General features: G+C 45.2%; 1 protein-coding gene across 1 annotated transcript in view; it reads right to left on the bottom strand.

Annotated features, from left to right (window-relative positions):
• The window catches only part of LOC119374925 (intermembrane lipid transfer protein VPS13B), a 50,226-nt gene that overhangs the window by 19,522 nt on the left and 4,605 nt on the right, over positions 1-26,099 (bottom strand). Inside the window, exons 6-21 of the mRNA XM_049420481.1 lie at positions 23,778-23,933; positions 23,093-23,305; positions 20,457-20,653; positions 19,278-19,527; positions 18,742-18,959; positions 16,089-16,425; positions 14,433-14,547; positions 12,341-12,546; positions 11,108-11,423; positions 9,355-9,557; positions 8,203-8,462; positions 5,419-5,813; positions 4,730-4,947; positions 3,781-3,921; positions 1,739-1,955; positions 322-455 (exon numbers count right to left, since the gene is read on the bottom strand). Of these exons, the coding sequence (XP_049276438.1) occupies positions 322-455; positions 1,739-1,955; positions 3,781-3,921; positions 4,730-4,947; positions 5,419-5,813; positions 8,203-8,462; positions 9,355-9,557; positions 11,108-11,423; positions 12,341-12,546; positions 14,433-14,547; positions 16,089-16,425; positions 18,742-18,959; positions 19,278-19,527; positions 20,457-20,653; positions 23,093-23,305; positions 23,778-23,933 (3,576 nt within the window). The remainder of the gene's footprint in view (positions 1-321; positions 456-1,738; positions 1,956-3,780; positions 3,922-4,729; positions 4,948-5,418; positions 5,814-8,202; positions 8,463-9,354; positions 9,558-11,107; positions 11,424-12,340; positions 12,547-14,432; positions 14,548-16,088; positions 16,426-18,741; positions 18,960-19,277; positions 19,528-20,456; positions 20,654-23,092; positions 23,306-23,777; positions 23,934-26,099) is intronic.

A 26,099-nucleotide genomic window follows, 5' to 3' on the forward strand; every position in this document is an offset into this window, starting at 1 on the left:
TCTACATAACTTCCAAGAGTAACCAGAATATTGGAAAGAAATGTTTTGCATGCATTTGTAACCGAGCTATTGTAACCTCCATATTTCTTTGCCTTGTGGTTCAATGGCAGCTGCTTTTGTGAAAAAAATGGACCCCTGCCACAACTCACGAAAGGGTTTAGTGGTCCTGCTTGCATAAGCATAGCTTGTCGTTATACGTATCAAAACAATAAAACTGATTGATTGCAACTCTTTGGCATTTCAGAAGCGCCAATCAACAATGGCACATTGTCAGTGCTAGACATTTTAAGTTTCGTGCAGTGAGTAAAGAGGAGGACAGACCTTTGGATGAGCACAGGATTTCCAAGTTGGAGGTGTGGCCTTCCAAGGCCAGAACCATTTTAAAACTTTGGTGGTGTTGTGCAGGGACATCCAGGGACAAGACAAGCTGGTCCATCTCCAGTTTTGTTGACAGCCTGAATAATAAATTTTCATAATTAAGCTGAGCCAAAAAAAAAAGATTAGCAAAATCATTTATGGACCGCAATTCATAAGCTATGTATTTATATTTCATGAACCTAAGTTAAGCATTACGTGTGTGCTCTCTTTAAAGGAGCCAATGGTAAATGTAACCAAGGAAAACTAGGGTCAAATCAAATTTTGGGGTTTGATGAACGAACCAGCTATGAGAAGCGGTGTAATAGGGGAGATTTGGACTTCAACCACATCAACCTCAATGTGCATTTAAGTCTAAAATACAGCAGCATTATTTCATTCTGCCTTGCGTTAGGATGCTGCTGCAGTGTAACTGGGATACGAACCTGTGACCTCATACTAATCAGCAGAAAGCTACACATCTGTCACGACAGGTTGAAGAAAAGGTGGAGAAACAGCCACGGTACCGTCCACGGAACAGAATTCAGAAAGCTGCACATGCTTCTCCTACATGGGTTTTTTATATGGGACTAAAATGTTATCTTTTAAACCTGTACAAAGTGAAGAACATTTATATTTATTTCATTGTACAATACTGCAAGTCCTCTCCAGGAATTGCAGGAATGGATACAATACGGAATACAGATCAGAAAAAAAAGAAGAAAAGGTACATGCACAGTACAGTGGTGCTCAATATGAGTTGCAATACGGTGGCCATGGTTGAAGGGACCCCAAGCCTACACTGTAGCACCAGCAAACGTGAAATTGGTTTTGGAAATACCAGTGGTTGAAACAGTGTTGACGTCACTGATTGTTTTCTGTGTCGGCGCCATCGTGCAGTGTTGACACCACTTTGACCATGGGCAGCATGCTGCAACTCATATTGGGCGCAGCCATACATGAATAAGGATATACACGAAATAAACATGACATGCTCTAAACAGCAGTTGATTTACATACAGCTTCAAATGGCACAGATGCGATACAATACCATACAGTACAGTAGCGCTGTGTCCACATTGCATCTCTGTGTTCCTGTCCTTTCTGTGCACTATAGTTGTTAAGGTGTTAAGTACAATAACATCAACAGTCTTTTTCACCATTGAAATTCCATTGTGAATACCATAACGAATACCATAACGAATACACTGACGGAAGAACGGCTTGAAACACTGGCAGGTAACACGCTCCGATGGGAAATAGTGTGTGGAAATGACGAGTATTTCCTAGTCAGAAAATACACGACATTTTGGGATGATCCATACGCTTTTCAAGCACGTCCTTTGAGAACAGCACAAAGTACAGCGACATCAGCACAACTGACCTCCATTCACTGGAAGGTGTAGCCGGAGCCTCCAGCACTTCAGTCCGTGTACCTTTGGACTCTGTGCCCACAGACTTGTCCTGATGGAGTGTGCCAGAGCAGCCCTGAATGTGAGACCACTGATGCGAGGCAAGCTCTGCAAACTGCAGAGCTTGGTCCAGCTTGGATGCACTCAGGTTCACTCTCACAGGCCGGCCAACCTTGACGCATAAGGTCACTGCGGGAAGCACGAGAAAAGTGGGTAGGTAAATGTTTTACAACACACACTAATTGACACTTGCAGATTCCGGTAATGCAATGGTTCTCAGTGTTCGTTTAAAATGATAATGAAAGCACGCTCTACACACGATTGAAGCTTAAAGTGCACAAGACAAGAGCAAGAGGATGACATGAAACAGATCAGCGCTGATGACAGCGTACATTTTCTTGGCGTTAGGCATTGATTTCACAATGAATATATTTGTTAGAAGTATGAGCCACAAGCCATTAAACCACTACTCCTGTATAATTAAGTACATTGCAAACTAGTTGAGGGAAATAGATAGGTTACGCCTGTCAAATGCTTTATGCAAGTCTTGTCCAGAGCTGGTGGCTGTCAGCTTCAACGAACAGACTCTACATTTCAGAACTGTGGGACATCCTACGCATGTCCTGGTTAGCGTCGCTATGCGCTGTCTGAAGCACAAGTTAAAGGAAACAGATGCCTCAAAACAATAAAATAAAGAACAATGTTGCAATTATCACGTACACTCACATATCTCATCTAAAGAAGACAGAACAGCAGGTGAATGTTAAAAGTGCCTTTCTTTCTGCCTTCGATAAGCTGCAAAATTCAATGTTCACGTGTTTCATGTCATCGTAAAGTCGAATCCCGCTACATATAACGAAGTTCGCTACAACGAAATTTCCGCCACAACGAATAATTTTCGATTCCCCGTCAGCCACCCATAGAAAACAATGCAAAAAATGTCTCGTCACAACGAAAACTTTTCCTGGATACTTCCGCTTCAACGACGTTTTCGCGAGCACTACCACATAAGGAGAAAGGGAGCTTGCCCAGGATTGCTGCGAAATTCCGCTAGCAACTCGACAACTTCCAATTGGCTCGTGACTTCCAGAGCCGTGCAGCCACATCACAACATAGTACGTGTCTTCATCGGAGACATGCTTTCTGCCACGACATAGCACATCCTGGTAAATTTTTCGCCATTGAGATGCTCGGCGACAGATCGCTCATCCACCATGATGCTTGAGGTTGGTTTGATGCTAGTGCAGGCTGCGATAGAATCATTCTTCAAGAACTCCCGCCATGTTTTTGACGTAGCACTCAAAACAAAACTACCGCTTGTCGTCACTATCCCTGCGATCGTGAATGACAACCAACGGCGTTATGAAAGCACACGCGTGGCCAGTGCTCACTAAGTCTAAACGTAACTACATTCAGCCGCAGCTGCTGCGAACACAAATGCGGTCGTGTCTACACGATCATTGGTGATACGTGCGCATCCAAAGCGCACCGACTCAAAGCAATGCTGCTTGCCACAACGCTGTGTACGAAACTGTGGTAGACGCGATCACAGATAGCAACAACGCAGTTCTGAAGGCATGCGCATGGCCAGCGCGCACAGATTGAAAACGGAACTACTGTTTGCCGCAACCGCTGCGCAGGAAACCGCGGTAGCTATCGTCGTGATTATCGATAGCGAATACGCTCTGAAGATACGCAGCTAATACAGCCGAAGATTAAAGGCAATAAAGCCATAAAGTGGCACAAAGCGTCACGGCTTTCCTGTCATTCGCTTATGGCCATGATAGTTCGCAGTACTGCGCGCTCGGCACGTTCCGAGGGTAGTCTGAATATCGTATTTTCTCATGTATACCCCACCCCTGCGTATAACCGGCATCCCCCACTACAAACCATGGAACAAAAAAGATATCCGTGTATTGATTAGTCAGCTAATCACACCTTCTGTGCCCATACTGATGTGAAGCCCACATAAGTGCTGTAAGCTAAGGTTGACAAAAGGCATAGTGTGACTTACCCTGGGACATCAGGAAACCATGTAGCGAGAGCGTAAAAAGGGACGGTGGAATCCCAGTCTTGGGATGGGGTTCCCCAGGTCTTGTCTCGAGCCAGGGTTCCACAAAAGTGCCTGGACTTGCCAGCTCCGACAGGCAGCGACCTGCGCAAACCATTTACGTTCATGATTTTTTCCATGCCAAAACAAAAACATGCAGTGATTGTGAGAGGTGCCATGAGAAAGGCCCCTGATTCACTTAGTTCTCCAGGATTCTTCCAACATGTGCTTAAACCTGCCATTCGTTAAGTACACAGCAGGCAATGCCACTAAAATTAGAATGGCTGTGTGCACCACCTTCATTTATGACCAAAATACAGTTTGCGCTATGTGAAAGAGAGAAATGGGGGTGTGTCAGTAAGTTTGCATAATCTTGCCTTCACAAGTTAAAGACGCAATTAACAAGAAAATTTTTAACTGTAAAGAATGTTGAATATCTCGACCTATTTGCTACAGAACTAAAAGAATGGCATGCTTGTACTGCTGAAATCCTTGCACAGCCTCCAATGTGGAGCCCTTGCCACTGGGGTCAAAACATAGTCCATCCGATAACGGAAGCAAGAAATGAATACAAGCAATACATGATTTCACACATCATCAGTTCTATAAGCTGTACTTCAAATAAATGAAGAGATTGTTCAGCGTAAGATGTTGCAAATTAAAAGCCGGTTCACTATGAAACAGTCCGAGTGACAGTTCTAAAGCTGTACAATTTGAGCAGCTTCATCAGAGTTTCCAGCTACAAGTGTTTGCTAATGTTGCAATAAGCTTGCTAAGCCATTACTGAAATATCTGCAGGAGGGTGACCTATGCACTTTTGTTTAAACACACATCTGTGCTGCAGGACAAACTGCACGAAGAAAATTAAAAAAAAAAAGTGTAGCAGCTTCTGCGGTAAGAACAACGAAATTACCTGCTGCACGGAATCCAGTTGGCACACCGCCGACCTGAATGTCGAAGCACGACATTTCAGCTTTCTGTTCCGCAGAGGAGCACGTCAGAAAAGCATGAGGCTGCAGCACAACCAGGCGGGCCAGTGGAACCACTTTGCCATTGCCTCGGCTGGTCTGGTGGGAACTCGTACCGACCTCATCGCCAGTACGACTGTCCGAGTCCTCGGAAGCATCATATCTGCGTTAAACGTGCAAGTGTTCTGGCACCGCCGGTTCAGTATCTGCATAACGCACTCGTGCAGGTCTGTTATAGTCTTAAAAGCATATGAATCATACAATTTCAGCAAGGGTTTGGTGTAACAAGTTCAAAGCGTTGTTTAGATGGTCATTCATACTCAAATTGGAGACAGCACATAATACGAGAACAGAGAAGAGGCACACAAGAAATCACATGTGCAGCGCTCCCTGTGTGTGGTTTTTTGCATCTCTTTATCGTCCTTGTATTTTGTGGCGTTTCCAGTTCGAAGAGTTTGCTAGTTGTAACTTCATTTTGACTGCCCTGTTCACTACAGTAAACTTCGACTATAGACAAAGAACAACATGTATATGAAATCAATGGCCCAAAACTGTGGCCAAATTGAGAAAGAAACACCAATAACAACACTAAACAGAATCAAAACAACAATACTGAATCAAATGCAAGGCTCACCCAATGTCTTCATCGTCACTGCAACTTGGTGGTGAGTGCGACTGCTTTCGCCTGTCAGCTTCCACTTGTCCAAGCGTCAGAGAGATAGTCGACGCAGTCAGTAAGAGGTCAAAGGGCACGAAGCTCAGTCCCACTGCTGGTGCGCTGGAAGCCTGCACAGACTCTAGGGCCTCGGACAGCTCACTTCCAAGGCCGCTATCGCGACACTCGGGCGCGTGACGCAGTGCGGGGAAGATGTGCTTTCCCGTGGGCGTCGTGGCTGTGGCCAGTTTGCCAACAATACCTAGGTACTGGGAGAAGATCCTGTGCACCAGGGCCACTTGGTCCAGGCTCAAGTGGCAGTGCAGGTCGCGTGGTATGCTTGCTTCCACAGAGTGCCCACAGACCAGAACCTCCTGCACAGTTTAGTAAGAATATAAAATACTACTCACCTTGCATTTTAGAATAGCGCTGATTCTTGATCTGGCTTAAGTACAAGCACTTCATGCAACACGTTAATCTATAAGTCATGGCACTATGCTACGCAACTGCCCCTAACTTGGGCATGGTCAACAGAGGCCGTTTGATACTTCTCATCTTGGCAGCCAACAACTGTCAGAGGACACTACGCTAAGCCTAGCAGAAAAAAAAAAAGGATGCTAAGATGTACAGGCAAACCTTGCTAATACGTACCAGCTTTAAACGTACTAACGGTTAAAACGTAGTTGTGACGAATCCCCGACTGAGTCTAATAGAGCCTAATGCATTCGCTGACCGCTTAAGCCAAAGTGGTTCATCCTATGCCTCCCGGTTAGTGTGTATCCGGCATACTGTGATAACTTTTTGTGCCATCAAAGTTAACTGCGCCACTGAACTTCCTGATGCCACAATGTGCCGCCAGAGGTTTTCCATCTTGACGAGCAGTGCGGAGATCTGTCGATCAATGATTCCGACTTCCGCGCGACTGCGGTGATACCTTTGTGGGTAAGCATTGGGAAGAACGAAGGCAAGGTGGCAGCCACGAATGCGCCGGTGTGACTTATCGCTGACAACCTTTTCAGAATACGTATATTCAGTAATCTGCTCGGGCACACGTGTGGTGTAGCCTACAGTGCACTTTTAATAGGTGACAACTTGAAAGCGCTAGGCCACCGATCACTGCCGTCTTGTTGTGTGGGACCACGTACAAGCGTGCACCGCTTTGTAGAAACGAAAGCAGCTCACTGCTGTGGAGTTGAGCGTTGCAGGTCGTGGGCGCCAAGAAACCTTGCTGCATTAACGTTATCATGCTAAACGTACACATACGAAACAGCAAGCGTAGCGCCATTGTAACCATACTGCATGCTTTTATTCAGCGACAACCCAAATGCGCCTCCGCCCGCTGCCAAGACCGCTTGAGTATTGTGGAGAGCGCATCGCTTACAGGAAGCTGGTCATCGCAGCTTAGCCCAACAAGCTACTCGCTGCATCTTTGCATGGTACGAAGAATACTCCCACGGCAAATGCGCGCGTATGATACAGCAAGCACCCGACAGTGACGGTGTAAGAACAGTAGGCAACAAGTTGCATGTAACTAGCCAGGAGACAATCGCTCCACACGGCCATACCGCATTTCAATGAAAGTTTGTCACTTTTTGCTTAGTGGGTACAGACGCATACACATATATCACAAAAGCCGATACTGTTCGTTCTGTCGCTATGTCAGTTGCTGCGTATCCCGGACCCTGTAATAGTTTCGTAATGCTACTTGACGTCGCCACCATGCGATATTGGACGGTCGTGCGAGATTGCCAAAATCTTTTCTGCACTTTGACAAAAAAGAAAGAAAAGGCTTTATGGTGGGTACTTCGGGCAATATCTGCTGTGGCACTGTCTTTCTTTGTTGGCGGCGATGACGCACGTCAGGATATGTAAATTAGTACTTGTTGGTTAATGCGTACTACCGTTTAGTGCGTAGATATGCCACGTTCCCAACAGGTACGTATTTATGAGGTTTCACTGTATTACCAACTGTGGCACATCACGAATATCACCCATAGCACATCTCATATGGCCATACATCTTCATGCACTTTGCCTTTTCACTGGGCTGCACAAAAAACAAGCCCTGCTGCTTGTATTTCGAACTTCAAGCATAGCTCATATTAAAAAGAGCCATGCATGTGAAAAAAGAGCTGGTGAACAACAAAACAGAGCAGCCAAATGAAATTATTAGTTTTTCAACGTGTAGAACTCTTAAGTCACAACACTTAGCTTTACTAAAATCACTGCGATGCATGGCCCGACGTCTTGTTGCACAGATTGAGGCCCTAAAAATCGGGCAATTTTCAAACAATCACGGCTGGAACTCGTTTAAACCACCGCAATTGCACGTGACAGCAACACGTCGATAGGGCTTTTGACAATGAGAGTGAATTGAACCTGGTATCACTCACACTATTTATAGTACAATATCCACATGTTACTGTCTTGAACCCAAAGCCATATACTAATGTCTCTCTGCCAGGTTCAAGGAAATACCGTATTTTCTCGTGAATAACCCACCCTTGCATATAACCCACACCCCCAAAAACAACTCGTGGAAAAATTTTGAAAAGGATCCCCGCGTACAGCTGTGATGCCACCTCATTTGTTTGCCGTGAAGCATTGCCACGAAGCCACCTTGCACACCAAAATTCACACACTCCGACTTTTGCTCCGTATCTCTTGTATTTTTTGTGTGGATTACGAGCGAGGAAATACGGTAATAATGGTTTCTCCACTGCCACTGCCATACTGCTCGACGTAACGAATGACGAAACTAGACCTGAGAAGTTCCGTCGGCCATGTTCTCCACAAAGATCATGGCGGGAGCCAGGGTGACGTGCAGGTCACAGCAAGAAGTGACGAAGTGCAAGGGCACAGGCGCCTTGGATGCCCTGCCGAGCACGTGGGCCCCCGGGGGTTGGCGGTTCCATTCAAAGGCCGGGTTCTCACCCATCAATGTGGTCACGGGCTGGCTACCACCAGGTCCCAGGGCAGTGCCCTCGCCTCTACCATCCTGGCTTGCTAGGTCACTCCAGTTCACTGAAGGCAAGAGGAAAGCGAATTAGGGGTGTGCGAATATTCGAGTTCTGACTTCGAATTGAATAATACCTAATCGAATAATTCGATTCGACTTTCGAAGAGTTAGGATTTGAATTTTCGAATAATTCGGCATGACGAATATCTAAAATGCGACAAAGGCCAACGGTGCAACTTGGTTAGCGGTGGGGTGGCTAAAACTAACGCTAACGCCTTTACAGTACGCCTTTCATTAAAACTTTCAGCGATATCTCGGTTCAAAGCGACCACATGTCTAGCCGTGGCCTCCGAGATTGGCTCCAGCAAGGTGACGGCACAATGCCGGAGCTAATTGCGGAGGCCACGGTCTAGCAAACCCGCATATATATATATTCAAGACTCTTAATCTGTTCTTCAGCTCGATGTTATAGATCGATATCGAAGGAGCAATAAATGCACAAAACTGAACTTTTTACATGCACAATGAATTGGTTTTGAAAGAGACTATTTTTTTACAAGGCACATTCTTGACAACCTTACTCAACGCTCAAACGAACATGAAAGGCTGATTCATATAAAACTTGGAGTGCGAAGAGAAAGATGCAGGATGAAGAAAGGCAAACACACACCTTTCCTCGTGAGTATGCAACGCCAACTAGTCCACCTAGCCGCCCTGTTGAAGGTCGACATAGCTTCTAGCTAGGCTGATGGGTTAAACGTAATTATGCTTCTGAAGCACACCAAATGTATTCACTCGAATATTCAACGATTCAAATTCTTAAATGGACAAGCAAATCAGGAATCTATATTTATCCCACCAAATGCAAACAGAGAGACACTTCACTTACGCACATGGGGTATATTTTCAGATAATGAAACACTTTCAATGACAGCCGTCAGGCGGCATTGTGCTCACGTGTGCACAGGAAGAAGGACGACAGACGCATGTGGTACTGCCGGTCTTCCAAGTCCGAGCCAACGGCGTTCAGCATGCCCTGTTCCTGTGCCCAACAGTACAGGTCCTCCCGCAAGGGGCGACGGCACAGAGGGTTGTCCACTTGGGGGCTGAGGGATGCTGCTCCAATCTGCATGAGGCAGACGTCCCCGCTACTCGACAGTCTGCATAGATGGAGGCAACAACAAGCAAACGTCAACTCCGATGACATATCCCCTCCATGCAAACAAACTTCAAAAAGTTAACATGCCACCAAACCTGCACATAAATGTAGCAAGTTTTCAGAGTAGAACGTACTATAAGTAATTAATTGAGTAATTGATCGATTGATTCATAGCGTTGGGGCTAGGAGAGATGCTGCAATGGACGTTTCTTGAATCACTTTGACTTCCCGGAGTTCTTTATCATGCACCAAAACCAAGGTAGCATGCTTGAGTGTAACTGCACTTTGCTCACATTGAAACGTGGCCACTGTGGCCAGAAATGAAATCAAACCCATGACCTCAAGCTCAGAGTCAGAGCACCACAGCCACGAATCCATCACAGGAAGTAGATACTAGTAGTCATTACGACAATCGTGATAGACAGCAATGACAACAATAAATATGACACCAGCTCATGTTATGTTCTTTTTACATGCTTGCTAAATGTGTATTAATTAAAAACTATTTATGATCTATTCCATTTTCAAGCCCTAGAAAATTTTTGAAACTGGTCCTGCTCATTGTATGGTCAGTCACAAAAATTTGTGGGACAAGAGATTTGTGAAAAAACCGAATTTCCACAAAGCTTGGGCACAGTCGAGAAGTCAGCTTCAATGTGCAGTGAACTTGCCACACAAACAGCGATTATACAGTTTTGAAGCGACATTTTAACGTAGCCCAAATTCACATCTTTTATGGAAACCATGCTTTCGTAGTTTTCTGTGGCCAACTACACAGATTTGTACATTTGGTTTCTTTTCCTTTTTGCCAAACATTTGTGTCTTAACCAAAACGCCACATTGGTGCTCTCTTGCTACTGCAGCATACACGTGTTCTTACCCGTTTTGTGACAATGAATGTGACACAGTTGCCGTGGCCATAAGAGGGGCTCCAGCCAGTGCATCTGTGACACCTCAGAGTAATCGGCCTTCATCTAAATTGCCCTCTCAACTTGCAGTGTTGGGCATATGGTTTGACACTAGTCCTTGCTAGGCTTATTCAAAATAAAAGCTCGTTCGTATACATGTGACACCCATAGGAGTGTGCAAAGGGGGGGGGGACACACAGCTGCCCCATTAACCATGTGAAGGGGGGTGCCAAATCTGCCCCATGCCTTTACTGAGTTGGACGTTTCACACCATGTTCTAATGCACAGGGTTATGGCTACTCATGCTTATTGATAATAACGGCGACCGAGGAGCCTTGATGTTGCATTCAAAGAACTGTTTACTCCCCGCCTTCACCCCTGCTACAGCCTGTCATTGGTTCCCACCTTTACTCCCGCAAAGCCAGGGACCAATGACAGGCTGTTCTGAGAATCACACCATCCCTTCATTTTTATCTTTGCATTCATGGCAGATCTTGTTTTCTTTCTACGGTAAAACTTGGCACCCTCCCCCCTAATGGAGAACCCATCGCATGCCTATGGTGACACCCTTCTTGTATTTGTGCTGTAACTTATAGTAAGCCTCAGGGCTACATTTTGAATTCAAAAGAAAATAAGGACTCGCCTCTCCGATCCACCATCGTCGTCCACAGGGAGAAAAATGCGGATGGTTCCCGAAGACACGTAGACGAGTGGCAACGCCCTGCTGTTCAGGTCCCAACCAGCTGGCTTGGTGGACTGGCCTTTTGGAGGAACACTGACCGCCGGCGTCCACAGGAGTTCCAGAAGGCTCTGGACTGGCACGGCCATGTCAGCCACAACACCAGCAACGCACGTGTGCAAGACCACGTCCAGGGGAGCGAGTTTCAGATCGACCTCGCTGAGGAAATGCGGCTTTAGGGCCTGTTTCTCGGCTTCCGTCAAGGGAGTGAACTCTTTTCCTGGGAAGAAAGAAAAGGTAAACGGAATACAGACATGTGCGAGCAAACGATCATGCTTATCAATCAAGGGTTTCTGGCTGGGACGAATTGGAGGCAATTAATTTTGCCAGCAGCACCCCCGAAGCCACAAATAGTCGGTTTTTTAAAGGAGTGACTGTCGTTGGTCGGTTACTTGTTGCTCAATTTCTCAGCTCTACGAGCAGAGTCACAAAGCTGCTAAAATTTCTGGTCAGTTACTTGCTGCTTGATTTCTCAGCTCTACGAGCAGAGTCACAAAGCTGCTGAAATCACAAGGTGTTTCAGTGTGCTAGCAAGGAAATCATGCTTCAAAATGAGGATGTCAAATGCGATGACCTGTGAACGTTTGTACGAGTGAGTATACTATATACACACACATGCAAACGTGCACATATGTAAAGAGAGGTCGGACACCACACCCTCAAAATAAAGCCCTGGCCGACGCCCCTGGTCTATGACATGGTTATTAGTGCGAAAAAAACTAACGAAATAAAAATACATTTTATTCAGAAAAAAATGTGAAGGAGACATCCTATGCTCACCATATGATAGCTTCTTTGCATGTTTACCGAATGAAATTTGTCAATTGAAGTCTAGTGCTCTGTCCTGTCCCAATCTTTAATGCGTTAGGTTTTTTGTGCTAGTAACTATGTCACAGAAAATGCATCAACACTAACTAGCCCAATTATCTTCATTAGTTGCCATGCGTCATTTCCCGATTGCCAGTTGTAGCCACTCATACGACCACCGTTAATGAATGGCATGAATGAGCTTTAAGTTGTGTTCATCATGAGCAGTTAATTTTGTAGTCCTGTCTCGTGATGGCAACAGTGCTCACTATGCATGCAACTATTCAGCATGAATGCATATCTCTGCAGAACTTGTGCAGTTCGACTCACTTGACTTGTGGATGTTTCTGCGAACGTGTGCGCACAGAGCGGACGTCCATGTCAGGTTCAAGAAGTCGGCCTGCTTGTGCTGGCTCAAGGGAGACGAGGCGGCCATCATCTTGCTCGTGCCCGTCTGACGGTTGAGCTTCTCGGTGCAGCTGAAGACGACGCCTTCGTACGGTCCAGCCTCCCAGGTTGATGTCGGTGAAGTTGGGCTGACAAAACAAACATTATCATCATCACCAGCGTGACTGCGCCCACTACAGGGTGAAGGCCTCTCCCATGTTTCGCCAATCAACCCGGTCCTGTGCTTGTTGCGGCCGTGTTATCCCCTCAAACTTCTTAATCTCATCTGCCAACCTAACTTTCTGCCTCCCCTTTGTGCACTTGCCTTCTCTTGGAATCCAGTCAGTTACTCTTAATGAACAGCAGTTATCTTGCCTACGTGCTACATGCCCTGCCCATGTCCATTTCTTCCTTTTGATTTCAATTAAGATGTCTTTTAACACCGATTTGTTCCCTGGCCCACTCTGCTGTCTTCTTGCCCCTCAAGGTTACATCTATCATTTTCCTTTCCATGACTTGCTGGGTCATCCTCAATTTAAGTTGAACCCTCATTGCAAGCCTCCAGGTTTCTGCTCCGTAGGTAAGCACCTGTAAGATGCAGCTGTTATATATCTTTCTCTTGAGGGATAGTGGTACACTACCATTCATGATTTGAAGAGTGAGAAAATGCTTTGACTTCAGCGAGAAGCTCTGTGGAAAACATGCAGCATTTGCATGACAGTAAGGAGGACAAGTACAGTCATGCAGTGGCAGACATTTAGATATCAGAAAGAGCAGAACATACATTATAATCATCACATGACCTGCATAACAAGATTAATCAACATGAATCATAACAAGTTTCTGCATTACTGCATTCAGAAAATGCAGCTAAGGTGCTCGATAAATATAAAGTACGCAGGCAAAACGTGAAAAGGCGCGAAAAAGACGGCTACACAGAATAGAAAACACAGGACGACACCCTTTTGTGCCATTGCCTTTTTTGCACCTTTTAAGTCATGAGACAAAACCAACTCACCCAACGCTGCATTGTGATGCAAGCAAATATTTCTCCACAATAGCTGTCAGTTGTTTAATTTATTTCTCATCTCTGTACAGCTCTTCCTTACCAATCATAAATATGTAATATCAGAAAATGCATATCTATGCATGCCTCAAGAAATCAATTTACATGCATTATATTTAGAGTCGTATGTCTTCCACAGCTCAGGCTCTCGGCAGTAGAGTGTACTGCTACAAAAAGTATGATACTTTTGCGCTGTACTACTCATAGTAGGGTTCTCTATGAATTGCAGGATGCCCCTCCAGACTGGAAATCACAGAGAACAGTATTATACTGTTTGTACAGTCAACCACAAAAGTTTACGGACCACGCGAGCGTGGGGCCAAGAGCCTCTTCGCGACACTTCCGCTACGTCAGCGGCGATCGACAGAAGCGCAGCGCCCGAGACGCATCCCTTCCTTAATCGATGGCCTGTCTGTTTTCCGACTGGGCAGAAATATTCTCTGCCTTTCACTTTTTCACGAGACGCGCTCTTTGGCGGCCGCGGTCTATCCGCATAACTGTTATCAGTCGCAATATTTCTCACAGTGATACCTACCCAACGGCACGCCGTTCGAGGCACGCCGTGATAGCTTTGATCCTGCTATCAAAGTGTGACGGTCATACTGCACATAAGCGCTTTGCGTGAAAACTGCGAACTAACTATGCGTTGCGAGGCACTAGAAGATTGTAAGGCCAGTGAATAACAATAAGACCCATTTCCGGCCCAGCGCTGCGGTCGACGGTAGATGGCGCACCGCTAGGTGGCGCGGACAGGCAGTTTGGCACGCGCTCGCGTGGTCCGTAAACTTTTGTGGTTGACTGTACAAATACAGTACAAAGCCACTTCCTTGTTTGTTAAATCACGGTTTATACTTAGTTATCTAACTAACCCGGAGAAAGAAAGGTGCTACAGGGAACTCGAGCGAAAGATCATCGCGGTTGGAGAACACACGAACAAAAGGAGGTGCACAGAGAAATCCCGACACAAACCTTTTCTGGAAACAACTGATGTTGAAGGAAGACGTCTTCAGCTTGACTTTCGAGTATACTTCCTGGACGTCCAGAGATGCGGTCACATCTTCAGCTTCAAACTGAAGCCAGACATCTAGCAAAGGCATTAAGAAAAAAATGTCATTTAGATACCAGAGATAAATGTGAACAGTCATTGCAAACATCAAATAACAGGGCCTGTAATATCAGAATATCTTTGTAGCAAGAAACAACACCCTCAAAATGCATTTTGCTCACTGCACGTGTCAGTGACACATACTATATCTCAATAACACTTAAGTGGACAATGAAGAATTCTATGGGTAACGGAAGAGCTAAATCAGTGGTACAATTGTGCAAGTTACCGTACTTACTCGAATCTAGGCCGGCCCCGATTCTAAGCCGACCTCCGAAATTCGCAAGGCCAGAAAAAAAAAAACCTTAGTCATTGTACTCGAATCTAAGCCAACCCCCCCACTTTTGCACATCATTTTATCGAAAAAAACATCGGCTTAGATTTGAATAAATACGGTATACTAATAATGTACACAATTTGTTCGCACAATAACACTTAAGCCCACACACTCACACAATAGCCAATAATAATGTCCACACAATACTAGACAATGAAGAATAGTGTGGGTAACGTAAGAGCTACATCAGTGGAGACATCACTAGACAATGAAGAATAGTGTGGGTAACGTAAGAGCTACATCAGTGGTACAATTGTGTACGTTTCATTGATAATGTACAGGCCAGTTCACAGAGCACACTAACACACACACAGACGCTCCTATATTTATAATTCCACCTGCTTTACATTCGCTCTTTTACTTTAAGACTGGCTGATCACATGCATAATGCTGATGTCGTGGGTTCGACCCCCACCGGATGCAACTCGTCTTTCTTTTGTCCACCTGCATGTGGCTTTACCTCATAATAACTATCCTTTAATCAAAACCCCTTTCCCATTTTGGACTTTGCCGAACTGTCCCCAAATGTTTTGAATGAGTGTAGCTAGTCCACCTGACGGAAAAGTTTTTTGTCATTATCGAAACGATTAAAATTGTCAGATTGATCGAACTATTCTCAGAATGCTAAAAAAAATTCTCACAGCATTCTTGTACTCGTTTTGTTCTTTATTGTTAATTATTAGTAGTTAGCCGGCCTCTTTTACATGGGTAATTAATAAACTTCGTTAAGGTCATTTGACTTCATATATGCTTCAATTTTCTTCAACAGCAAGAACTTGTTTTAAAAAAGTAACCATTTTAGGGAGAAAACTTTAAGGAGAAAAAAAAGGGGTTATAAACTATAAATAACACCGCCCCAATGTTTTTCTTGGATTCATATGGTTCTGTCTAATGGCCCATTTGTGTGGTTGTCTGAGAGCACTCTGACCGTGTTTGAAAGTGGTGAATTGCAACAGCTTTAAAACTCTACAGCAAAAACGAGCAGGTATGCAAGTCATGTTCCTTCTTCCTTATCATTTATTGGCCCGCTTGTTTTAGTACTAATGCTTGTTGCTATTTTACATAAATTTTTCAGAGCCCCAGGAGCACACGAAAATGACCAATCGAGTGTGCCATAACAAAAAAAGACAACCACCTTGACCGATTCCCCTTCTTTCATTCAAGACAGCGTACAGTAACTCACGTCTTGCCAGTGGCCCCTCTCCGCTCTTGCCAAAGAGGTTGACTCCAACCTTGGGCAGCGTCCACTGGAACCAGAACGTTAGGGTGGGCACTTCGAGGGCAGTCTTGGTCACCGGACTGGCAGCAGCCACGACGGGAGTTGCAACATTCTTCTCTCCCGACTCGCTCAGGCTCAAGCTTCTGCCAAGGCCCTTCGGAGCCGAGGTCTGCCGGTGAATGGGCCTCAGGCCCATGGGCTCGGGGATGCTGGCACCCGACTGGTGGAACCAGGCCATCGTGTTCGAAGCGTTGGTGTGCATTGCTGTCAGGAACAGCAAAACCTGCCTGATTTCGTTCAACTGAAAGAAAGAGAGTGACGAGCATTAGAAGGGTGAAAAGTAGGGCTGGGCGAATATTTGAAATTTCAAACACAAATAGAGTATATTTTCCTTATTTTAAGAATATTCAATACGAAAAAAGCACATGCATATTTTTCCAAATATCCAGCCACAGCTGAATACACCGTCCAAGTGGAGACTATTCGGACAAATTCGAATATTCGAACAAATAACGCCTCACGTGTGCTGCGTATAATTATTTTACTGTATAACATCAGTAATACACACCAGTTCTGAGCCTACTGCAGTCATGGATAATAATTTGCAATGAGTAGATTAGTAGAAGTATATTCAATGTGGTGCAGCCTAATGAAATGCAGTTTCATTCATTTATTTTAAAAGAGTAATAATAGCTATTGTTAGATACTTCCTGTTTCGCAACTTTCGGTACACCCATATTCAATATTCGAAGAGAGTATTTTGCCCTATTCGTATTCGATTCGTATTCGAATATTTCAATATTTGCACACCTCTAGCGAGCATTTTAAGAGGGGTGCTAAAGGATAACACTATCGAGTCGCATCAAGTCATGTTATGACCTCGCCATACTATCTTAAATCTCCAAGATGGCCCCACTATTCTCCAAGGGCCAATGTAGTAAAGAAGAAAAGAGGAGAAGACAACGAAGCAAACAAGCAAGCAAGACACAATGTCAATGGTAGCCACGAGACACGAGCCTGCGCTTGTGCAGATTTTGGCCAATGGACACCTGCCGTTGACACTCCAACCTTGACATTCCTTAACATTTCGTAACCTTGATGGGTTGACAAATTACACGGACACATTGCACGGACACGTCACTTCCTGAACGTTTGCTTGCCTTCACGTGATACACCAAGGCCTGTCCCACTGTGAGGACATCCACTGACAAGGGTGTGGTGCTCAGCAAGTAATGAGAAGGAAAGCAAAACTTTGGAAAGTGAAATGTTCCGTGTGATTTCACTCCCCATTCCCACCAAATCTACAGCTATGCAATGCCTTCTTGACATTACGGCCAGGAAAACCCTGATTGAGCTGAATGTTCAGCTGCTTCAGGAGAAGTTGTGTGACAGAAATTCTGTTGAATTTTTGGCTTCGCTTCCAGTTGAAAGGTGAGCGCGCTGCTTCAAGCTGAAGTGTAGTGCTCTTAACGAGTCAGGAAAATGTGTCACAAGCACTTAATTTCAATCAATGGAACGTAAAAATGCCACCATAGCACCTGAAAGCAAACAGTCGGCAATATCGTAAGTGCCACCTTGGCAGCAGGTAGCCTTCCCATAAACAAAGGCAGCTCTGCACAACTTTTTTCCACAATATATCCAGGCAAAGTAGCCATGCCCAGTGTTACATTGAATGATAATGACCATAAAATGTACTTCCGTGAAATGTGAGCAAATACAAAGCAGCACAAGTGCAAAGATTTTTTTAAAGATATGCACACTAGGGATGGGCGAACTTGAGGTTCGAAGCGAATCCGAAGCGAATAGTGATTTGGTCGAATAATTTCTAATCGAATAGTTCAAATAGTATTTACCACATACTATTAAAAAAAATGTGCATTTTTGTCATGACCCTCGCACAATATTTTTAAGGATTGGAATTGGGTATGAGTGAATGTCACTTTTTTGCTTTGAAATTAAGTGGAAGCAGCCTTGAATAGTATCAAGATTTGAATAGCAGTAGGGTGCAAGTGATAAGTGGACGTTACAATTTAAAAATTACTATACTTAGCGCATATAAGCTTGTATAACATGCTTTTAAACTTTAAAAAAATATGTACATTTAACCTTGAAGTGTGGCTTCGCGGCAGTGCAGATTTCCCCTGGATGGGTTGTTTCACGGCACAGCAACCACACGCTGCAGTGAAACCACCTTTACAGGGGGTTATGTGCGGTCAAATGTATGCATATATTCATTCATTTCGAATACTTCGAAAATTTCGAATAATATAAATTCGTATCGAAGCGAGTTCGAATATTCGAAATGCCCGAATATTCGTCCATCCCTAATGCACACGCTTGTGCAGTACGGTACTATAGGAGGAACACCCAGCTGGTAATAAAGTCAATCTCACTGGAAGACTTCAAGAAAAAATGAAGAGATCACATTGTTAATTAGACTAGTCTGTATGCCTTCATAACATAGCATGGAAGTAACTGGTAGCGAAATAACAAACATGGATTGCCTTTATTGTGTATACTGCATTTTAGATACCTTGTGATAAAAATAAACGAGACGTAAGTAGATAGAACAAGACACATCCTGTTGTGCAGCCACTTGTGCACAAATGTACTGCACCTGCTTCTTGGAAACGCTGAGATGGAAAGGCTCGACGTCAACGTGAATGCAGAGGCCCAGCTGAGGCAGTCTGGGCTGGGCTTCAGTGTTGTGGCTGGAGGCGGTCAGTGCCACCGTGCACGACAGGGAGGACGGCTTGAGCATGTGGCGGACGTGCTGACTGCAAGCTTCAAAGGCCGCCCACGAACTCAGTTTCACACACCACGGAAATCTCTCCCCTAAAGGTAAAAACAAAAAGGAGGCAAGCTTGAGGACACAAATAATTGCACCATAATGAAATGCGGCCAAGTTTCACAGCATTCTTGGTGACTGCCCAGAGAACGAAGTTGCTGAAAAGCCCAGCAAGAAATGTGCAAAGTTCCTTTTAGAAATCACATATATATTTTGTTCTAATGCAGCTATTAAAAATCTACACAGACGTTTAGAATCTGCAGAAAAAACTGAATAAGCGTAATAAATTTCACTCAGTTCAACCAACTATTAAAAAACATTTTTTTTTAAGATCCCTAATGGTCTGATGAGGCGAGTAAACACACCAGATGCACTGTCGTGTTGCTCAGCCGGACCGGCGGCCGACTGCTTGGGCCGGGAGTCTGCAGAGACCACATTCACAGCCGGTAAGAGAGTGCAGACTACGTTGCCTTCAGGACCCCCTTTGAGCACTCGGCGCCACTGCAGCAGCACGCCGGGCACAGGCTCCACCGAGCCTGGCTGCCGATGTTGCCTTGGAAACGCGAGCAGCATGGGTGCCCGAGGAAACAGCACGCAGACGTTGGCAATGTCCGCCTGAAATAAATGCAGAGACAAGAGAAGAAGATGGTCAACCTTTGAGAGATCAGAAGAGAGTAGAATGGGTCAGACAACAAACAGAAGTAGCTGATATTCTAGTTGATAGTAAGCGAAAGAAGTGGACCTGGGCTAGCCACATAATGCGTAGAGCTGAAAAAAATAAAAGGTCAGTTAGAGCAATGGCATGAATACCAAGAAAACGAAAAAAAAATTAAAAATAGCAGCAAGTTAAATGGAGCGATGAAGTTAAGAAGTTCCCAGGGATGAAAATGGAACCAGCTCACACAAGATAGAATAAATCAGAGATCACTGGAATAGGCTAGCGAAATAGACAGCCGGGTTAGTTGGCCTTGATTAGTTTTGAATTGATGTGTACAGTGCAAAATACGAGACGGATGTCCATGTGTGCTTTTTTGTCCTCCGTCTCGTATTTTGCATTGTACAAATCTATTCTGGAAGAAGCCTTTTTTCCTGCATTGGTCATAAAATAGGCTGACAGTGATGATGTCTGTCTGGCAACTGACCAACCCAAATGAAGAAAACAATAGCATACACTAATCAGCAATGTTTTTTGCATTTTGCAGGTGCAAAGCTCAGCAAACTCTAATTCAAGAGTGCAGCAGTATGGTGTCTACGAAAGTAAGATTATTATAACACTGCATACATGCAAATTGCGCTGTAATACATTTCAATCACGTATGCTTGGTAACCCTTGCTCTTCCACATTTTGGAAAATGCAAAGCCGTTGCAAGAAGTAGCATATTCTGATTCAGTATCTGTTCCAAGCAACAAACAGAAAGCACTACAGGCCAATAACACACGTGCAGGAGTTCCATTCCCATAAATTCCTGTTCCATTTCTTCACTGCCGCAGAAAGTTGCCTGTGTTTGCGGCTGGTATGTCAGTGTGCCGACTGTTTATGCTACCTGAATGGAGAAGTTCTTCAGGTGCAGGTAGGTGCTGTACAGCCAGCTGTGAAATCCCTTGGGCTGCTCTGGTGCATTGCTGGAGTTGGACACCTCACTGTTTGTCCGCAGCAGTCTTCGTGGACCCACTAGATCCGGTGGGGACACCAGACTGGTGGTGGTGCTCTTCTGACTGCCACTGGCTGAGCCTCTACCCTCTGCACCATCGACAAACAATTTCATTCATTCATTCATTCATTCATTCATTCATTCATTCATTCATTCATTCATTCATTCATTTACCCTAAGGTCTCACAATTGGGCATTACATTGGGGGGGGTGGGGATAACAACAGTGAATTTGTTAAAAAACGCCAGGCCTGCGCTGAAACCGCAGCACAGTCACAGCGAAAGCTGGAAGAGCGGCGTTTCTAGAGCCCGTTGTAAGCTCTCTTGGGGCTACTAATACAAGTACACTTGCAAGGTACCCACTACGCCATAAATCACAATTTTTGTGAATCTGGGAAGCACCTACTAAGCCATTATTCGTCATTCTGCGGAGAAGCGAGGCACCAGCTACACGTCTGTAAGGCATTATGTGCACTTTGTTGACGCTACTGATGACGATGAAGAATTATGGCTCAGCCCTTTGTAATGGGTTGGAAGCTTTAAACGGTCCACCAGTTATGTAATTTGCATTGGGTGACGCCCGGTCGCTATTTAGATACGTTGACGTGGGAGAGAGGGGGGGTGAAGAACTTTACTGAGACCCCGAGGAAATGGATCATGCGCTTATGGGCTTCCTTGGCACCCAATACAAATGCACTTGCGAGAAACCCACTATGCTATAAATCATTGTAAATTTTAAGAAGTAAGGAAGCAGGCACTATGCCATTTATTCGTCATTCTACGGAGAGCCGTGGTACCTGCTAAATGCATGTAAGGCATCATGCGCTTTGTTGATGCTGTGCCTGATGACCATGAAGAATTATGGCGGAGCCCTTTGTAATGGGTTGGAAGCATTCAACTACCTATTCATTGCGCAATTTGCATTGTGTGATGCCTGGTTACAGACTTCGCGTTGTGCGACGCTTGGTGCTTATTTTACTCTTCTACCACGCTACATTGCATATGTTAACGTGGTTCCTTCCCGACATGAAGCCTGTATAGGGTCTTCTCGCAAAGCAGTTTTAAGTACCGGCATGGCTCAGAGGTTGAATACTGGGCTCCCACGCAGAGGGCCCAGGTTCGAACCTCGTTCCATCCTGTAATATTTTTTTTATTTCGTTTTTTTTTTCTTATTTCGAGCGATAGTGGTTACGGACACTGGCGGCAGCGGCGGCGGCGGACAACTACGGCACCCAAAACGGCCGCTGAAATGATCTCATAACAGTTTTCGCTGTAAAAAGTACTGACACAAAATTAAGGCGCGACAACTTGTGAAATAGATTTGTGTGGACACACACACACATCATTTAGGAGGTATGAATGGCTGATATAGCCTTAACATATTAAATGTCAATAGTATTGAAGTGTGTGCAGTGCAAGTGCATGTAAGAGAGAGCACCTTGCAACATCGACATCAACTTGCTTGAATGTAGACAACCAAAAACCACTTATGTCACGAGTTTGTGTTGTTTGCCATGCTCCTTGCGTGCTCTCCCTACCACAGTTGTCAATGCGGTGCTCATGCACGCATGTCACTGTTTTGAGAGTTCACCTGGCGAGCTGTGTTTACAAACGGACCACGCTAAGTCCCGTCTCGGCACTCTGAAACCAAAACTGCGAATGGGCGCTGTAGAAATGCCTACAAGTAATTAACTGTAACCTGCTTGAGCAAACAAGGCTTCTAGCCGTGATAAGTGGGTTGTTAGCAACTTACTGCAACAGAAAATGCAAAATGTAAAATTTTTGTCAGTACTCCTTATTAAAATGACAGGAAAGTTAAAAAAATAAAAAGAGAATAAAAAGCATAAATTTCTGCATTATTATGCCTGCAAACTCCGATAACCCTGTTAATATATTCGTGAACTGTTTCATCAGATATTATGCCCGAACATAACTCACTGAAGGGCACATAAACCACTTCTGACATTCTGAGCACATTTAAAATAATATCACACCTCCTGTACAGAATGCTGTGGCATTACCTTTGACGGAAAATGGCAGCTCCATGTGCTGTGGGACAGTAAAAAAATTTTGAAAAATAGTCCTAGCTTGCTTAGCCATATTTTTTCACACATAACGAAACCAGCAGAATCATGCGTGTGAAGTCATCAGGGTAAGATCTGTCAGTCGATTTACCTATGAAAGGCGTCAGGTCTGTTTATCTGCTAGCATGCCTTTGCCATGCAGCTGCATACCCATTCATTCTCATTCGACTGTCTGCCTGTCACGCCCCATCACCTGATTTCATCTTGTGCAGTGCATTTTGCGCTGCATTTTCAGTGGCAACAGAGGGTTGCCAAAGAAATCTGCAGTGATGGTAAATGGAAGCAAATGGTGTTTCAAAACATTAAAAGCGGACAACTTGATGTTTGCTATCGTCATACCGTCCACATTCACCCTAGAACAGCACACTGCAAACAGGCAAGAGTGCCCATGATGGAGAAAGCACAGTGACTGCATTGTCGTTCGTAACAAGATGGCAACACTGACCTTGCGGCACATCTCGTGATTTCTCGTCCGAAAACGTTGGCATGCCATCATCGCTGGCCGTTGGCGAAAAGGGCATGGCCCCAGGACCTGCCACATGGATGTCGCCGCCCATTGGAAAAATCAGAGGCAGTGGAGCCAGCCACGTCACCAGGGCGGGATCCATGACGACAGCAACACCCTTGATTTTGAGCACCACGTAGCCACTGGCTTCAGCTATATGACAGTGAGAAATACGCATACAGAACCATAAACAGCACAAATTAATCTGAAATTCGTAAAGCCGAGAAAGGGATTTTTCGGTCCTTTGGTATCTCAAATTGTAACGCAGCGACACCTAAAAGCTACCACGGCCTGCGCATGCCCGAGAACGCGCCTGCGAAAAGCCCCCCGAGGGCAGTCCGAGGGTGGCCCTGACATGGGGGCTCCATGTCCAGGCAACGCAGGCATGGTAGACCGTAACGTGAATCGTGACAGGCTATCGATGTGCAAAGACGTGGTGAAAAAATGTAGTGATTATGAAAGCAGACCAAGAAAGTTGCACAAAGACGATGAGTGCTGTCACCTAAACCATGAAATAACGAAAGCAACCACGCCGTCCCTAGAGTTGACCTCGATCTGAGCAACACAGCGCAGAGGTGAACCGCAACCAGGTGAAGAGGGATTTAACGATACCAGCACGCCCCACCTGCGTTGAAACTCCAGTTCAGCGGCACTCTGGCTGTGGCACGAATCCAGGACTCTTCGACCCGACTCAGCTCTCGCTCCACGTCACCTTCGTGCCTCGCGAATTGAGGCACCTGAGCTGTGTTTTCTGGTGCACGAACTATACAGATGCTCTTGTCTGAAACGAGACAGAACCAAGCAATAATTTAAAGAAAAGAAAACCTTTGATATGTAAAAGGTTAAATCATTCAATATTCGAGAAGCGTACGTTGGGGGGCTAGTTGGTAAGACATAATTGAAAAAATTTATAACTGCGCTAAGGACGAGACACCAGAAACGAAGTGGATAGGACGATCGCAGACTAACAACTGGTTTATTGAAACATACACCACCCTTATGAAACAAACTAAGCGCGTGCGCGGTTTATGTGGGGCAGACCGGAAGGTGTATTAACAAGCGTTTGATGGAACATGCTAATTCATTAGGAGACGGGAGTGGGAAGCACCTACCAGTTCATTGTGGCGCATGTGCGCAGGGATGCAAGCCCATCTTCAGTAGCACCAAGGTGATAGGGCGAGCCAGAAGCCAAAGAGCAAGAGAAATCTTGGAGGCATCTTGGATAGCTAGACACGGGCCTGATAAGTGCGTCAGCGACACATCCGTGTATCTTTCCAGAAAAGAGCGGGATTTCCTTTGTAGTAGATAGGAGTCTTGGGGGTGGTGAAACCTGTCACGTGGTCATGAATGTCATTGCGCACGCGCTTAGTTTGTTTCATAAGGGTGGTGTATGTTTCAATAAACCAGTTGTTAGTCTGCGATCGTCCTGTCCACTTCGTTTCTGGTGTCTCGTCCTTAGCGCAGTTATAAATTTTTTCAATCATTCAATATTACTCGTCTTATCAATCAGGAAAGAGTGGCTACCTGGAAATGCATGGCATGCTAAGCTCAAAACTTCAACTGCCTTGTTATTGCAAAGATTACATCAACACGGAAGCCCACTATAAATGGCTTTTCTGGACAAACCAGTGGGTTGCAAAGGTTTAAATTTTACGGAGAGGCAGCATTTTCTAGTTTGTTTCACGTAATGCCACGTATACATGCAGTAGTTGCCCGTTTCACTCAGAATAAGTCACTAGTAGTACGCATTACAACAACACCGGATAAAAACTGTAATTTCCTTGAGAGAAATCTCCTAAGAGTGCCGATTGAGCACTTTGTATTCTCTTTCCTCTATGAAAAAAATTTCCACTTTTCTGGACCATCACCATTGACAAGCATTAATAGCGGAGCCAATGCCACAGAGCAAAGGAAGAAACAAGGAAGGTGTGTGACATCACACAGCCAGACTTCACAAGCCAACTCTTAGCGAACCCATTCCCTTCACTATTTGAGCACCAGGCATAGTAGAGGCTTTGCAGTAGTGCCCCAAAGCCTGAACTATGCTCAGTTGACTTTGCCAAGTAGGTTCAATGCACAGTAGGCTCCCAGTAGGTTTTATTAATCTATGCATTCACTTTTCATTCAAGAGCTGTGCCAACCACTGTGCACAGTTTTCGCTGATATGCTTGCACAACTTCAATATTTTTTTTAGAATGCATACAATGTACCGTGGCTCTTCCATGCAATGCTTCTGGCAACGCAACATGCTGGTGCAGCGAAAGCACAGTGCGGCCACACCCATTGTCTTCGTGTTTCAAGTGCACGCCGAACACGGCAGTGAGAGATGGTGAAACCTACTGCAACATGATCGTGTTTCACACAAACTTGGTCCAGTTTAACTTCACAGCTAATGCCAGCTTTGTGATGGCGATGTGCTCTTTTAGGTGTGAAGCACCTTATGCGCTCGGGCTGTCGACATCTCCTGTCGTCGTAGCCCATCACGGTGTCTTCTGTCGTCGCCCGTCACGGCAAAGCAAGTGGCAAATAAGACGGCGCATTCGCTCAGGAAAAGCTCTGTTTCTGTGATGGACGCTGTCCGCGATGCTGTCTGTAGCGATGAGAGGACACTGTCCTCTAAATGCCGTTGACTTGGCCCTATGGGAAATACCGGTGCTTTGCACCTCCCCAGGTTTCATGTCAGTGGAGCTATCTTGTATAGTACAGTATAGCAAGGGGTGGGAAAGAAGGAAAGTGAGGGTGAGGAGGAGGGAAAAGGGGAGACCAACATCACCAGCTCCGCTGCTTCCTTAGTCTTTGCACTACTAGTGCGTAGATGCTCCAATTTTTTAGATGCGAATCAGCTTATGGCGGGGGCTTTGTCCGTCCCTCCTCCCGTGTCCGTCCCGCAGCATCCACCCCCCACTGCACATGCGCGTCCCGTCCCCCTCTCTCTCCTCTTCTACGC

Source organism: Rhipicephalus sanguineus, chromosome 11 (assembly GCF_013339695.2).
Source record: "Rhipicephalus sanguineus isolate Rsan-2018 chromosome 11, BIME_Rsan_1.4, whole genome shotgun sequence".
Lineage (NCBI taxonomy): Eukaryota > Metazoa > Arthropoda > Arachnida > Ixodida > Ixodidae > Rhipicephalus > Rhipicephalus sanguineus.